Source organism: Natator depressus, chromosome 2 (genome assembly GCF_965152275.1).
Source record: "Natator depressus isolate rNatDep1 chromosome 2, rNatDep2.hap1, whole genome shotgun sequence".
In the NCBI taxonomy this organism is placed as follows: domain Eukaryota; kingdom Metazoa; phylum Chordata; order Testudines; family Cheloniidae; genus Natator; species Natator depressus.
In genome coordinates this window covers 178,160,202-178,177,532 of record NC_134235.1, presented here as the reverse complement: position 1 = coordinate 178,177,532, position 17,331 = coordinate 178,160,202, and the positions used below count along the sequence as shown (strand labels likewise).

Below are 17,331 nucleotides of genomic sequence, written 5' to 3'. Positions count from 1 at the left end.
TTTTGAATTAGTCACAGAATTGCTGCATTTTAGGATAACTTAAATGACCAATTTTTTGTAATTACCTAGTGCTTTGAAACTTGTCTAGAACTTGCCTAGTACAGCTCATACATTACAAATGCTAAACTGTAAGGTCAATGGACTAACTACACAGTGCTGTAAGAACCAGAAGTTGGTCCAGAGCTCATGTGATTATTGGCTTAAGAATCAGATCTAATTTATCATTCTGTAAATCCATCTCAAGTTATTTTTTGTTGTCTTTCTTCTTCATTTTATTCCCCATAGACAGCAGGATGCTCAAAAAACAATGCATGGTGACATGACATAAAAGCAGTGAGTTTACTGATTGAGATCCCAGATCCTATAGTTTCCCATTTATTTTTGCTGCCTTTTTTCTTTCAGCAGACTGGGCAGGGGGGTGGAGGAGAGGAGGGCTCAGGGAGTAAAGACTAGAGTTTGTCTTCCTTGTGGCGTAAAATAAAGAAAGGCCAGTTGAGATTCACCCTGCAAGACAGGAAGCAAAGGGGGGTGGGGGGGAAGAGGGACCTGCTGGTATGAAGGGAGTAGGAAACAATGCTTGAGTGAGGGGGGATTTTGGAGGTATAAATGGAGAAAGAAATAATGTCACTAAAATGTTATTGTTTTTATTGATTTTCTGAACAGCACTGTGTTTCCAAGACCAGTGCACACACACTACAAACAGTGCCAGTATATAAAGAAAATACACTATAAAGAAAAGTAAGCCTTAGAAGCAAAATGATCTATTCCAAGCCTCTACCTCTGCTAATATTTGTACCATGTGCCATAAGAAATAAGGCTGTTGAACTGTGGTCCCAAGCAGTTATCATCCAGCGCCAGAGACTGAACCATCTATTTCACCACAGAACACAGGTACCCAGTGTGGACGCTTACTCCACACCAACCTACTAATGTACCTTGTACGTGACCAAGAGGACACATCTCTACAGAGTGACAAGGGGTAGGTTAGTGTCTGCATCTGCTCAGTTCTTGGCATTTTTTTTTCTAGAAATTGTGATCATCAACAAATTTTACCTCATTTTTATCAAATAGATTTTGCTGGCTTTGTATCTAACAAAACTATTTCTGAGAATTGTATAACAGGAAAATTACCTCTGAAGAATCATGGGGTCATAATAGAAAGTTTAGAACATTTTTAACTGATCTCTTTATTAGGTTTCCATTATTCATCTCATAGAAATTATGTATACATTAAATACTGAGAGAGATTCTCTCTCACACACACACACGCACACATACACACTCCTAATAATCCAGTGCTCAATACATTCTATAATAAAGGATCTGAAAACAGCTACAATTAGAGTGGAACACTTCATATGCATTCTACCTAAGGTAGAGATATGTTCAACACGTGTAAAGGACGAAAACTGCACAATCCAAGAATAGGGCAAACCAGTCAAATCAAATGAATGCCAACCGGAACTCATCCCAAAACTCAAAAAGAAGCCACTCTAAATCTATTTCAAGGTATGATAAGGTTCAGTTTACTTTTCTCCCCATTGCTTTCCATTTTCACACTTCCACATTTCCTGGCTCCAGCTGGCAGAAGCAGAAGAGCCAAAATACCACAAACAAAGGCTATTCTTCATCTAATCTAACTCAGCTATTTATAGAGTGTCAGTCACCATTGTATATAAGTGGTGAAAATCAACTCTCCAGTTGCCTCTTTCCAGACCTCTAGACAACAATTCAACAATGAAGACAGAAGCAGACTGTACTGGGAGTCTCATGAGACTGCTTATTCCCCCCTTATCAGATTTCTCCAGCCCAACTTGACAGACTCAAGAGTTTTAGAGAATCATCCATACGTCTAGAAGTATATTTTACTGACCCTCTAATTGATTTCTGAAGTTCTCCTATCACAAGAACAGTTTAATAATTAAATACTGAATACAATATTTTTATCCATATGTATTATTATACAAATCACAAAAGCTTAGGCCTGATTTTCATTTCACACCAGCCAGAGGAGAATCAAGTTCTGTGAGTCTGGGACATACTGCAGAAATAACTTCTTATGAACTTTCTCTTTTCCAGCTTCTATGATTCTGCCACATAAAATGCACCCATTTGGGGAGGAGGTTATTACACCTGTTTCCAGGTGCTGGCCAGAATTTGACCCAAACTTTTGAAACTGCAGTATAGAAGCTTTGAAATTTAAGCATCTAATTGGTGTTGCCATGTTTCTAAACACACAGGGTGAAATTCTGTCCTGGGTGGATGACAAACACAAAGGATATTTCACCTTGTAAGTTCCACTGAAATGGTACATAGGTTTTCCCTGGCCCTCCAGAGGTGCCGGAACTATGGATGCTGGGAGTGCAGTAGCATCCCATTTTGAAGTAGTAACAACAACCAAATATATGCTTTCCACTTTCAGCACCTCCGCTATAAAAAATGTTCCAGCACCTCTGTGGCCCTCTACACAAAGGTGAACTTCACCTAAACGTGAGCATGGAAAAAGTTCAATACTGCTTTGTTCCATTTTACAACTATCTATCGTAAGGCTTTATACTGATGCTCATCACCACAGAGTCAGAGCTGATTTATGCTAATTTTATATAAGTCTGAGGAAGCTACTGAAGTTCATTTGTGTGTAATATATCTCATTGTTAGAATAAAGTTCCCCACAATCACAGAAAAATATTTTTAAGTGACATTGGACAATACTTATGATCATTCAACATTTTGTAATACTTTTTAAGTCTTAGGATCTTGTATTTTACTGATTCACGAGTACTCAGAACTGTATAACACCAGGCAGAACAAAATGATATGTAGAAATTAAAATGATAGGGGGGTTTTAAAGGGGAAAATAGCAATAAAGGTAAGAGTGAGGGTAGCTGGTTACTGTTTAATCACATTTGGGTAGTTGCTTTGGCTTTCAGAGTATTCTAAAAGACTACTGTCTTTCTCCATTTGCCCCACATTCAGAGTGCAGGTCCCATTGCTCTGAAGAGATTATTTTAATTTCTCAAGTTTGCATTCTTTTTTTGAAGACAGCAGTTGCTGATTACTAACAGCTGGACTTTACCAGCAGTGATTTTATCCAGGAATGATTGCACCACCTTAGCAGGGGAAGGTAGGGCAGGATTCCAGGCACTGTGCATATGGTGCACACAGCCTGTGTAGAGCCCAACTTCACAGACACTCCTTGGTATGCAGGTATTAATAAAGGGGCTGGCAGAGGTGCTGGAACAATTTGTATATAGAATGGGTGCTGAGAGCCATTGAACCAAACTGTAAACCTGTATATCAGAGGTGGGCAAACTATGGCCCGTGGGGCACATCCGGCCCGCGGGACCCTCCTGCCCCGCCCCTGAGCTCCTGGCCGGGGAGGCTAGCCCCGGCCCCTCCCCTGCTGTTCTCCCTCCCTTGCAGCCTCAGCTCACTGCGCCGCCAGCGCAATGCTCTGGGCGGCGGGGCTGCGAGCTCCTGGGGCAGTGCAGCTGCAGAGCCCAGCCTGACCCGGTGCTCTGTGCTGCGCGGTGGCATAGCTGGCTCCAGCCGGGCGGTGCGGCTCTAGTGCCGCCATCCACCGGTGCTCCAGGCAGTGCGGTAAGGGGGCAGGGAGTGGGGGGGCTGGATAGAGGGCAGGAAAGTTCGGAGTGGTGGTCAGGGGACGGGGGTGTGGATAAGGGTCAGGGCGATCAGAGGGAGGGGAACAGGGGGGCAGTCAAGAAGGAGAGGGGGGTTTGGATGGGGTGGCGGGGCAATCAGGGGCCGGTCAGGAAGAAGGGGTGGTTGGATGGGGCAGGGGTCCCAGGGGGGGCCGTCAGGAATGAGAGGAGGGGTTGGATGGGGCGGCGGGGGGCAGTCAGGGGTGGGTGTTCCAGGGGCAGTCAGAGGACAGGGAGCGGGGGGAGGGGCGGTTGGATGGGGCAGGAGTCCCAGGAGGGGCCATCAGGGGCGAGAAGTGGGGCGGGGGCTGGCCCACGCCTGGCTGTTTGGGGAGGCACAGCCTCCCCTAACCGGCCCTCCATACAATTTCCGAAACCCGATGCAGCCCTCAGGCCAAAAAAAGTTTGCCCGCCCCTGCTGTATATAATGGAAACCACTTCAAGCTAGGGGATGCAGCAGCACCCCCAGCACCAGCAACTATGAAGACTGGAGGGTAGAACATCTGAAGCTCTGCATTTTCTTCAATCATTCCCACCCCCACCTCACCCCACCTCCCAGACATGTTATAGATTATGGTGTTTTAGGGCAGTGGAAGATGCTTTGGCCTAACAGTATGGCTCTTCCTGAGTAATAAATTTCCCCTACCCTTCCCCCTGTGAAATTCTCCAGAACTCAGGCAAGTAACTTAAGCTAGGCAATGTACACCAGAATTTCCCCTCAGAGAACTGAAGGACAAATTTAATTTAGTTTTGTTTACCTAGAGCTTAGATAGACAATTCCTCAGTTCAGAACTATTCAATGCCTCTGCTATCTTACTACGCTACAAAAACCTACATTAAAAGACACTTATTGTGGTTGCAAACTCAAACGGTAGAAAATGCTATAATTGAAGTTGCCTGTGCAACCTTAATTCAGCCTCTTTGTGCATATGCATTGTAACTTATGAGACAGTCTTTAATTACATTATCACTATATGTTTTCAACAGGACCCTGCCTCATTCAGTACATAGGATGGATGGCACTCACTAAAGCTGGAGCTATTCAATATTTTATTTCCTCATCAGTCCTCAGTGTGTGTGGCCTCAGGACTTATTTACTGCCCAATATTCCAACTTTGCTCTGAAGACAGAATTATTAGTTTTTTCACAGGTGTTTCTATGGCACTCATCACTATCGTATTTGAGTGCTTCAAAATCATTAACTTAACAACACCTGTGTGAGATGAGGTGGTGGTATTATCCCAGGTTTACACATAGGGAACTGAGGCACAGAGTGTTTACAATCAGAAGTGCTCACTAATTTTGGATGCCCAAATTGTGGCACCTAGAACCCGATTTTTCAGATTACTTTACATTAGAGCTAGGTGAAATTTTTTCAGCTGTTTATTCACTGTAAATGCAGTTTTTGGTTGACCTAAAACGATTTGCAAAGTCATGATGAGTTTGCCAGAGTTTTGACCAAACCAAAAAGTCAAAACGTTTCAGTAATGTTGAAACAAAATGTTTTGTTCCGACCTAACTTGCAATTTTTCATTTAGATTTCAGACATTTGATGCAGGCAAAGAAGGACTAGATTCACAAAACATGGCGGGAGGGAGAGAAGCAGCTCCCTTATATAACCTTTAGCTCAGTAGTTCAAGAACTCATCGGGGTTATGGGAAGCCTGGGTTCAGTTCCACTCTCTGTCTGATAAGGAGAAGGGATTTGAACTTGGGTGTTACACATTGGAGGAGAGTAGCCTCGGGCATGGGGTATTCTGGTCTGGGAATCTCTCACGTCGCTCATATCGTGGTATAGAATGTGCGGCGAACACAGATCACCGTCTAGTGGTCACCTGTATGGTGTTGATGTGCCAACAGGCAGGTAAGCCTTCTGAGATGATGAAGAAGTTTGACATCGATGCACTCCGTGTGCCAGGTTTAGCCAACAGGTTTTGTATTGACGTCAATACAAAATATAGAGTCTCGGCTCTAGCTAATCTGCCAAGCGACGTGGAGTTTGCCTGGTCCCTGTTAACTTCTACCCTCAACCAATCTGCTGAACAGATGATTGGCTATAGGCATCCAGCACACTGTCCATGGATATCATAGGATGCTTTCCAGATAATTAAATTGAAGGCTGCAGTCCACCAGTGTGGTGATAAGTGCACTCGTAATCAACTGAAGCGAAAATTTAACACCCTAGCACTCTGCAATCACGAGGCATATTATAACCAAATGGCGGATGATGTTGAAGTCGGCTTAGCCAGGGGTGACTTGAAGCCAGCATTCCGCACCATTCGCAACCTCAGCAGTCAAGAGGTAGTCACTACAAATGGCATCCTGAACGACAGCCAAAGCCATCCATGTAAATTGGATGATGACATTCTCTCACGCTGGGTGGAACATTATCACAGTGCCATGAACCAGCCTCCAGCTGCCGCTTGTTCAGAGCGGGATGATCTGGCAGTCACTGCGGTTCCAGATCCAGACATTTGTACTGATGCACCAACATTGGATGAAGTGAAATGTGCCATCTCTAAACTGAAAAACAGACGTGCAGCCGGTGTTGAAGGCATCCCCTCAGAGCTGCTAAAATGTGATATTGATCCTGTAACACAATCACTTCTGGCCATTTTTCATCGGGTGTGGAGAACTGGAACCCTGCCAACTGCCTGGAAGGACAGTATTGTGATCTCACTCTATAAGGGCAAGGGACCGTGCAGTGAATGTAAGAGCTACAGGCCGATCACCTTGCTCTCCGTTCCAGGGAAGGTATTTGCACATGTTTTGCTGGCACACCTGGAGCCTTTGCTACATCAGAAGAGTTTCCCCAACAGTCAGGCTTTACAAGGAACAGATCCACATTAGATGCCATTTTGGCCCTTCGCATGTTGTCGGAGATACATTGCGAGTTCAGGAAGCCCTTGCACGTAGCATATGTTGATCTTAAGGCTGCATTTGATTCTGCCCCAGCCCTGAGCCCCTTCCTGCACCGTGAACCTCTCATCCCCAGCCCCATTCTTTGCTTAGGGATTGGCATTTCTTTCCTTTATTCTTTATAAGTGGTTCTTAGGGGTACATTTCTGTGGGTGCTAGACTGTCTGACTTGTAGGCCTTGTCTGCACTGGGTTATTTTACACCAACATAGCTGCATTTGTGCAAGCCCTTAGTGTAGACAATCCATGCCCAGTTAATCATGACTTGTGCCGGCACAGTTTATCTCAGTGTGAAACCCCAATGTGGACAAGCCCTAAGCAAGGTGACAACTTCACTTTATCTAAAAAATTAGTTTTATAAAAACAGACCCTTAAGACCCACAGAAAAATGTTCCCCTTTATTCTTTTAAATTGAAATTTAAATTCCATTGAAAACACTGGTTTTACAGCAAGGACAAATTTCCATCAAGTGTTCGCAACCCAAACATTACAACACTGAGAACTTGTAAGCATATTAATTGATTTTCATTGTCCAAGATAAGCAATGTGCAGACTGAGAGTCATAAATAGGTAAAGAAATACTTGTTTACAATATATGGCTTTCAGGCTGGCCATGTCCCCAATAATAGAGTTTTGCATTTCCCTCCCTGTGCACATTAATGAAGATTTACCCTTTTAGATTCCTTTCATCTTGGTTACTAGGCTGAAATATTTGTATAATAGTTAAAACAACAAATCCAATTAAATCAGTGTACATCCCCAGTAGTAATGCTCTGCACAGCCATGTCAATAATCCAGTTCTGCCTGCTCTCCAGCCTGGGAGAGGAAAGGAATATCTTACCCCTCAGCCCTGGCCCCACCCCAGAGCCCACACCCCCACACTCCAACCCTCTGCCCAAGCCTCTCCTACACCCCAAACTCCTCATCTCCAGCCCCACCCCAGAGCCCTCACTCCCAGCCAGAGCCCTCATCGCCCCCCAACCCTCTGTCCCAGCCTCCTCCTGCACCGTGAACCCCTCATCCCCGGCCCCACCCCGCAGCCCTCACCCCCACATCCCAATCTTCTGCCCTACCCTGAGCCCCCTCCCACACTCCAAACCCCTCGGCACCACCAAATGAATTTTGTGTAATAATAATAAACAATGGATAAATTCTTAATAAAGTTACCTAGAGAAAAAGAACAAAAGGGTAATTCAGCAAGTGATGGCCTGAGTTCGACACCCTGCTTGCAAACTGACGTTATACAAAAGAAAAATGCAGCAAATCTAAAAGATAAGAAAAGGAATTTTCATCAATCTTAGCTATCAGGATTTAAGTGGTTGGAGTACAATAGCGAATTAGAACTTTTGCTTTTGAGAGTTATTGATCCAAGAGTGCTTGGCTTCTTCTGTATTCAAAAGAGTATTAATAAAGTTGATATTCTTAGTTAAAAACAATGTTTCTTACGATAGTGATATTGTGCAATATAGGGAAACTGTTAAACGCTTACTGTTTCCAGTCCATTTTTACATTGTTTTAAAAAATATATATCAGCTTACAAGGCAGGTGGAGGAGTAGGGGGACGGGACTTGGACCTGTTCTGGGCACCACCAAAAATTATACAAATCTGCCGCCCTTGCTTACCAGTTCCTCCAATTCTCACATGGAGGTTCTCCATCGGATTAGCATTGCAGCATCTGCCATGGGCCATTTACAACAGATATGGAATAAACATCATCTTAGTATGACAACCAAGTTCAGGATTTATTCGAGCTATATCCTTCCCATACTGTTGTACGGCTGCGAAAAATGGACACTATGCCACTCAGACTGGACAAAGCTGGAGGTTTTCCACACAAAATGTTAACGTCGTCTATTGGGCATAAAGTGGAATGACTTCATCTGTAATGCAGATGTTTATGGTCGCTCGGGTCTACAGACTACTGCGGCCATTGTCTGCAGGCAGTGCCTTATGCTTTTCTGACATGTCGCAAGGATGCCACAAGACATCCCAGCGAACGCTGTTCTCCAGCTGGCTTGTAAATTCCAGGACAAAATTCCACCAACTGAGGGGTGGAGGTGGCCCAGAGGCAGACCCCCTATTACATGGATTCATCAAGTCTGTTTTGATGTTGGACTCTCAGACTGTCAAGCCTTTGCAGTTGCGCAGGAACGGATCAAATGGCGAATGAGTGCTACGGCCGACGGTCTGGCTAAGCGTTGAAGAGAGAGAGAGAATCTCTCATGTTGAAGCTGTTCCACATTTTCTAACTCACTAATTAGTCCTTGGACAAGGACGTGAACTTGGTCTCCCACATCCCGTATTAGGTGAGTGTCCTAACCACCAGGCTATAGAGTCATTCTTAGTCTCTTTCCCTGCCCCATTCATTATCCATTGCCATTATAAAGGACTATGAACTGCCACTATGAATAACCTGATCTGCAGCCTTACTAGCCAGATGTTAGTTTTAGAGCCTGATCCTGTGAGGTACTGAGTGCTCTTAACTCCTGTTGAAGCTAGTGGGAGTTGAGGATGACCAGCACCTTGCAAGATCAGGTTCTCAAAAGGATAAATGCTTTTTCTATTAGTTATTAAACTGTAATCCTCTAATGTACCATGGATGCATCATATATGTTGCTGGAATTTTGTCTGCTTATTAAATATATATTTTTAAAATTACTTAATTTGAGCTGAGCAGTATTTTAATTACTTGCAGAGTTTAAGGAATTAAGGATTTTTTTTTAAATTTGTAATTAAGATAATTTTGCAAGGTCAGTAGATAAGCTATAGAAATTAAATGTCAGAACTAAATAATAGCGGACTAAGTATATTGTCAAATGAAACAAAATGCCAGATGCCAAGACTTATTCCATGCCATGCTGATATTTTTAAAGCATATTACGGACAACAGTTGCCACTCTGACTGCCTGTTCCATCCTTTAAATAATCAACGTCCTTAAGTACAGAACTTCCATTTTTTTCCATTGCTTCACTTGAATAAAGATCAGAATTAACTCCACACATCTTCCCAGGACAACAGTACACATGGTAACAATGCCATATCCTAAAAGTATTAAGGGAAAGGATTTATTCAAGGAACATTATACTAGACCAAAACTTCAATAGGCACATAAACAAGCAATTACCCAAAATTAGGCACTTAAAGAACTAAATATTTGCACGCTTCATTAGGACACCATCCACTTGAATATCATTTGTCCATCTAAAAGATTTATTATTATGAGTAACCCTGAAGATTATAACTAAAAAGTATTAGAGAGAAAGAAAAACATTCAGTTGGTTTGGTTTTTTTGACATTTGACTTTGTATATGGCTAGTGTGACTGTTGTACTTGTGGTGGACAGACCTCAACAGTGAGGCAAAATGACATTCGTAAAACTATTTCAACTTCTATCTTTTAATATTAGGTAATTACAAACTTGTTTGTGCCTTTACTGAATATTAAGATGCACCACGAGTATGTTATAGCCAGGGTACTTGAAATAGAACAATACCATTTATATTTAATTAGTTGTGTTGCAAAATGTTCAGGCTGGTTAAAGAAATTGCAGGAGGCTTCTGCTTCTATCTCCGAAGGACAAGCAAATGTCAGGAAGTTAACCAACCCCTCCTTAGCATAAAACCAAGTTTCTTACCCTAAGAGTGCTATACCAACTCAGAAAAACTGCATTTTTAAACTTTACTTTGCTTTAACTTTATACTAGTGTAAGCAGAGTCAGGATGAGCTCTACCCTGACATCTGGTGGCGAGTCATGGTGGGTTGTGGAAAAGAACTTCAGGGGCTGGTCTCATTTGCATAGGCACACCCACCCCGCCTAGATGGTCACTTTGGCTGCTGTAGGAGCCCCAGTTTCTCTGTTATTGGGGCAGGAACAAACTGTTATTACCCTGATTATGTGAATCAAGGACAGTGGAACTGTATTTGGCCTTTTGTTATGATGGAGGGACTCACCATCAACTAAGCTGCACTCGCTAGGCAAGGGTCATGGGTTCCAAAACCCAGTGAATGGAGAGAGGCTGGGGACAGATATTAATACCTGGTGGTATGGGCCCCTTGGGTGAGGGCCTTACATGCTAATTGCACTTCCTTCTCTCTCTCCACTGTGGAATATCAGAACTAATTTTGATTCCATTAGGAGTAAAGTTACAGGCTGCTGAGCTGAATTCACTTTGGGCCAATGGTGCAACAGCACTGAGGCTCCCCTACTACAAGCTGAAATCACAAAAGAGCTAAACTTATTAAGAGCTGAAATCACTGAGTGTTGTGTTAAGTAGTGGGGGAGCCTGAAGATATAGTGCGGAGCAGTTTGCGGGACGGCTGGCAGAGCAGCTGGTGGAGCAGAGCAGTTCATGGGATGGCTGGAGCGGCTCATGGGGGCGACTGGCAGAGCGGAGCGATTCGTGGGACGGCTGGTGGAGCGGAGCCCCATGGAGAGGTGGGGCAAATCGGCTTTGGACGATGTAAGGTGCCCCTTAACCTCCCCCCCCATCTCCACCCAGGTTGGGAGGTAAAACTCTGCAGATAAACTTTCAAACTCTGGGGCTGCACTGACCAGGGACAGAGACTTTTGGGTTGTTGGACTTTTGGGACTTTGGGTGATTTTGGGTTGCTGGACTCAAGAACCAAAGGGAAAGGACACGCCCCAATTTGCTTGGGGTGGGTTTTTTGCTCATGGGTTGTGTTATGAATCCTGTTTGTGGTGTTTCCCCAACATAATGCCACATTGTTTCTCTCTGTTATTAAAAGGCTTTTGCTACACTCAGACTCTGTGCTTGCGAGAGGGGAAGTATTGCCTCTTGGAGGCACCCAGCGGGGGTGGTATATATTTGTCCCAGGTCACTGGGTGGGGGCTCGAGCCGGTGTTACATTGTGTTATTGGAATGGAACCCCTAGATACCGAACCCGGACGTTGTTGCTGCCAACTCTGGGCAGAAGGGTTACACTAATTTATTTTGTGCTACATTTAAAATAAGTATTGGTTATTGAAATTTGTGCTTTGTACAAAATATTTAATAGCAAAACAGATTGTAACTCTAAGGCAGTTGAGTCATGAGAGAACCACAAGAGTGTTTTATCTAAACCAGAACATCTCTCTTTGTATAAGATACCAGTTGGTACAAATGTAATCCTTATCTCAAGAACAGAAACCATGTAAAACATTCATATTTTAGGAAGAGACCTGATTGTGGAAAGGAATGTAGGGTTGTGTTATCAGAGCAATAAATCTAGGAATAAAGTAGGCCTATACTAACTCCCTTTTCTTTTCTACGTGTGTGTTTAAAACTCCAGGAAAAACATGAGTAGCTGGAAATGTTTTAAACCTTTTGTTTGTTTCTAAATATGAAAATGGCAAACCTTTGTGAAATGCATACTTGTGAAATGCATGCTTGCAAATATGTTAACAAAATGCAAAGCTCCTAACATCATTGCTATGTAAATGGCTAAATGCTTTATGTACCAACTTGGAATCGAATGACCTTGCTAAACTAATTACTAATGTAAGAGGCCATTTAAGTATAGAATATTTATATTAATGGAGAATTAATTAACTGGCAGTGTTCAGGCAATATAGTTGGAGCCGTATCAGTTCCAGGATATTAGAGAGATAAAGTAGGTGATATGATCTCCCAAAGTCATGAAGCCAATGAATGAATGACCGCAACCAACTTAAATTTAAACAAGCCTGAAAGAGGTACGTTTTCCCAATTTCATGGAAATAGGAAGGAAAAATGGCACGTAGATGGAGGGGCAGCCAGGCCACATTTCAGTGAGTGACATTGCTACCTGCAGCATAGGATCAAGTGCCACTCAAACATCAGTAGGGGGATGGGGGAAAAAAGCCTTGTAAAATTTGTTAAGAGTTTTGTTTGTGTGTTTTAACTTTCGGGTCATACATCTTAAAGGGCGCTATCAGAAACCTGAAGTTTACAAAAGTGGTTTTTTTTTAATCAAGTTGATAGTACCTCTTTAATGTTTTTGCATGGTCTTATTACAAAGCTTTTTTTCACATCACAGCCACATTTTTATATAGCTTAGTAACATTTTCTGTCTTATGTTGTACCTCATGTGAATTTCTAGCAGCTATTTTAAAAACAAACTGATCAATAAAATCTCATGAGTTTGCTACTATTCAGTTATTTAGAATGAGTTCACTGTGAAGAGTGGCATTTGCATCTCAATACTGCATGCAGAAAGCCAAATTAGACAATTAGCCAATGTGCAACAATCAAAATAGCAATGCAAATATTCTAATGGGCCAGACCAAACTACAGAAATATGTACCCTATGCACAGGGCCAATACAAGGACTATGCACCACTTAAGTCTCATTTTCAGAGCTTAAGTGGGTGTTAAGTGGTGCACAACCCTCATGGTGGGCTCACTGTATAGGGGTGAATTTTACCTAAACAGATGATAAATCCAATCAGGCAGATACCTGCTCAGTGCTTCCTGAAAGGTGCTGGGTGCCCTAAATATCCATAGACTTCTATAGTAATTGAGAGCAGCTCTAAGGAAGTAATGAGCACTTTACAAGATCAGGCTTCATGCAGTTGGGAGATATGAGTGTAATTCAGTCTCAATAATGGAACAGAACAGTCCTGTCATACGAAAAGTGACAACAACTTGGAATCTGACAGTCCTAGAAAGTTTCTTCCTCTGTGCTAGTTATTTGTTTATCTACCCTGTAAAATATCTTAGGTAACGATCTAAATATATATATAGTCGTCACTAACGCAAGGTTAACTAGATGTGAAGATAACAGATGGCCTACATACTGATTAAAATAACCTGTGTCTCTGGTCCTGCAATGACTAATTTGCATCACAGCTCACTAGTTCAGGTACTAAATGGGGACTATTGAATTTAGGATTGCTTAGATATCTGTGGAACTGCCAAGTTTATGAAGAAAATTATATCAATCTACAGTAGTTTTTAAAGCATTTGAGTTACTCTTGCAATAACTGCAATAATTGCAAGAGTCTGTACTTGCCATACCCTATTACAATTTTAGTACAACTCAGATAATATAGTGATGAGGGCCATATAAGTATACAGGTAGACAGACCATGATAGTACTTTAGATGATGATCTACATTTGAAAAAATAATAGTGCAGAAGACCAATCCAAGCTGTTGCTTATTGTATGGCAAATATGACATTGAATGAGACATGAAAATGTCGTTAAGGTAGTTGAGCAAATTTCACTTGCAGGAGAATCTTTTGCATTGCTTTTCTAATAAAACCATAAGGTATATATCACAAAATCTAAAACAATAAAAATCATGATGATTACAATCCTTCATTTGTAAGAATGTGTTTCTTTTGTCTGGATTGAACTTCTCAAGCATTCTTGGCCAGTGAATAAAAAATGTATTGACAGTGCCTAAAACTTTGTACGAATTGTAAATCCGAGTAGTCTGTGTACAAATTACAGTATATATTAGGGTGAACAGATGCATAATAGCTTCAGTCTTGAGGGCAACCATTTAATAACACTTGAAAATTTTTCATACTGTAATGTTATTAGAGCTGCCTGGAAAAAAATAATTCCATTTGGTGAAAAATGCCAAAGTTTTGGCATTTGGTGTCATTCAGCATCAGGATGAAACTGAGACATTTCGAATTTCTTTTGCAGAAAACTAGAGAGAGGTTTCAGCAAATCAGCATTTTCTGATGAAAACACATCTCATCAAAAATTCCCAAACAGTTGCAAATATTACTTGAATCCATCATATATAAAGATACAAGACAATAAAATCGAATATGTATTTGCATACACTGTAAGACTGCCATAATGTCTCACATCAGCCAAGACAGGTTATAAGGATCCGGCTGCCCTGGGCAAAACAGAAAGCTGCCACCCTCTGTTACTCCAATATTTTGCTCCATGACGTGACTATCTGTTCTATTCATAGGATAGAGCTGGCCTCAATATAAATCAGTCCTTAAGACTGTAAGGTGCTCAGAGCATGGATATTTCCCTCCAATATTTTAACTGCTGCCAACGATCTATACATCACTATATAAATAATTAATAATTAACAATAATACTACCAATAGATAAGCATATGAAACTAGATGCAAAAGCAAACAAAAGACCATTACAGCTGTCGCCCTTCTGGGTTTGGTGACATTTGAAATCATAGATTCTTTTGTGTGGAAGAAAGAAAGAAAAAAGACATGATTAATGAATAAAGGAAGGAAACCAATACTGAAGACTGGAATCAAATCATTTCCATATTTTTGGAAACCCCCATTCAAAAGATACAGCCCAAAGTGGTACCTAATTGTATTTCCATCCTACAGCATCCTTTCCTGGAAGTACTGGAGCACATTAAGCTTCCACCTCAGACGGTCATACATATAATTTCCTTTGCAATGTGATACCTTTGTCACACAGTGGGTGGCAAATCCAAGATTGAAGCTCAAAGCCAGCCATTTTGCCTTACAGGCAAGCAGAGCCTCGTTTCCAGGCACAACGACTAATTTGCTGCAGTACACAGTATTCTGGCTGACATCCATCACTTGCTAAAAAGATCATCATTACTAGAGGCTAAGTAATTGCTGTGCACAGGCTCCTGCAATGACCTCTTACCTCCATGGGGCCAGTACCAATTGTCTCATAACACAAGGCCAAAAAGCATATATATCCTGTTGTGGAAAGCGTGGATTTCACCAGCCAACAGACACGGATACCACCACAAGACACAAACTACACACACATCACACATGCAGAGATAAATCAGCAATGGAACAAAAATCCCAAAAGACATAAAACTTAACCCCCATTAGTGGTGAGCAGGAAGAGTAACTGTATATGGATTAAAAACACACAACCAGATATGCCATAAACATCTCTCGCACATTTCAGTTCTCAGTTAAGTTGATAAATACATGAATAGTGGGCTAACTTCTATGAGCTTATATTCTAATTTACCTCTCTTCTGATGCTTACAATGGTAGCTTAAGTACCTCCTCATACAAAAAACCCTACCACCTGAACACACACACTCACACCGCTGCCATAGTAACATATATAGAAAACACAAATTAGATTGTTTACTCAGGTCAACGCAAGCAATACAAAATATGTACGTAGTGATCGTTCAGCTTCTAGGAAATTATTTTCTGCCCCCTCTGAACCATCTCACAGCAGCCAAACACCTCTCACTACAAGCACATCTATTACGAAATAATTAACTAGCGGATCAAATCAGCAGCAAGTGAAACATGAGAGAAATAGAGTTCAGCTAAACACAGACAAACAGCGCAGGTTCTACTATTGGGGCACCTACCCAGTCAGAAACATACGTTTACCTTCATTCAAATTCTTTACAACATTGAATGCTGTTTACTTAACACAATAGCTTTCCCAGATGATAAATTCATATACAGCAGCTGTTCCAGTGTCCCACAATGTGCAGGGTACAATTGCACAGTCCAATACAGAGATCTCCAAAGCAGCAGAAGTAGGACCTCACTGGAATAGCCACAACACAGCACTGAGGGGCACATTCAGAAGCACCTTCAGGGCTAAATCCTTCACAGTGCAAAATACCCTCAACTCCCACCGAAGTCAATGGGAATGCACAGCACTTTGCAGGATTGAGCCCCCAATCAATAATCTGATGCAGCATTACGGCAAATTGCAGTGTCCCACCCTAAAACTTCAAGCTAGAGTCACCACTGCCAATCACACCATCTGAAAGCAAACAAAAGCCATGCTCCCCAGAGAGCAATGAATCAGACAACCACTATTAGGCTTTCCTACTGCAAGGACACTGTAAGATAACTCGATATTTTGGCAGTACTAGGGTCTGTTTATCAATGGGATCCCAATCTTCCTTTGGTCTCCTGCAAAGGCACATGTCATCAGCAAGACTAAAAGCCAACAAATCAATTTTTTTTTATTACTGCATGTGTACTGCTAAAAGCAAGAACTGGCAGATCTTGCCGAAGGAATTGAGAGAAAATTTGTTAGGACTCACAACCAAATCATTCAGCCCTTATGCAGACAAAACTCCCACTAACGCCAATGGGAGTTTTGAGGAATAAGTACAGGATTGTGCCTCAGAGAGGGCAACTGTCTGTGAAATTGATTCCCATGATGAACAAAACCAATACGCCAGATACAGTAAAAACCAATACATGAAAGTAAATTCTTTCTTCAACCTCTTTAAGGGACAGTCGACTTACAAACACCTTCAGAGTCTTCTGTGACTTACTCTTACCTCTGTGATGTTTTCTTGTATTTTCTCCTGCAGGAAAAACATAAATAAAAGTGAGATAAGGAGGTCAGGCCTTTGAAAACCCCACAGAAAGAATGAACCAATACTGCCAAATCAGAAGCATTCACGTATCAGAAGCTAAGGCACAGTAATCTCTGCAATGGGGAAGCTCCAAATCTAATAACCCTTTTTCTTCCCAGTGTTGGTCTGCTGAAACAAATCTTATCCAGCTGTAATTTCAATGAGTGATAAGGGCCCAGTCCCACTTACACTGATGTCAATGGTGGTTTGGGTTTTTTGCCATTAACTTCAGTTGAAGCAGGAGCAGGCACGGCATGTGTGTGTATGTGTGTGCGTGCACGCGCGTGCGAATATCCCTGTTCATATTGCTGCTTTTTGTGAGACAGGCCCAGAACAACAAAGCAAAAAAGGTATTATTTAAAACTAAAAACCATAAAAATCAGAAAATGCATGGACACAAGGAATGGAATGACATTTTATTTTCAATTGAAGGCATGGACC

General features: G+C 41.9%; 1 protein-coding gene across 5 annotated transcripts in view; it reads right to left on the bottom strand.

The window, feature by feature from the left end:
- Positions 1 to 17,331, bottom strand: part of PDE1C (phosphodiesterase 1C) — a 426,361-nt gene that overhangs the window by 227,389 nt on the left and 181,641 nt on the right. Inside the window, exon 2 of one of the 5 annotated variants that reach the window (XM_074945382.1) lies at positions 16,813 to 16,839. The exons of the other annotated variants lie outside the window; for them this stretch is intronic. Coding sequence (XP_074801483.1) covers positions 16,813 to 16,839 — 27 coding nt within the window. The remainder of the gene's footprint in view (positions 1 to 16,812; positions 16,840 to 17,331) is intronic. 5 annotated transcript variants of the gene reach the window in all.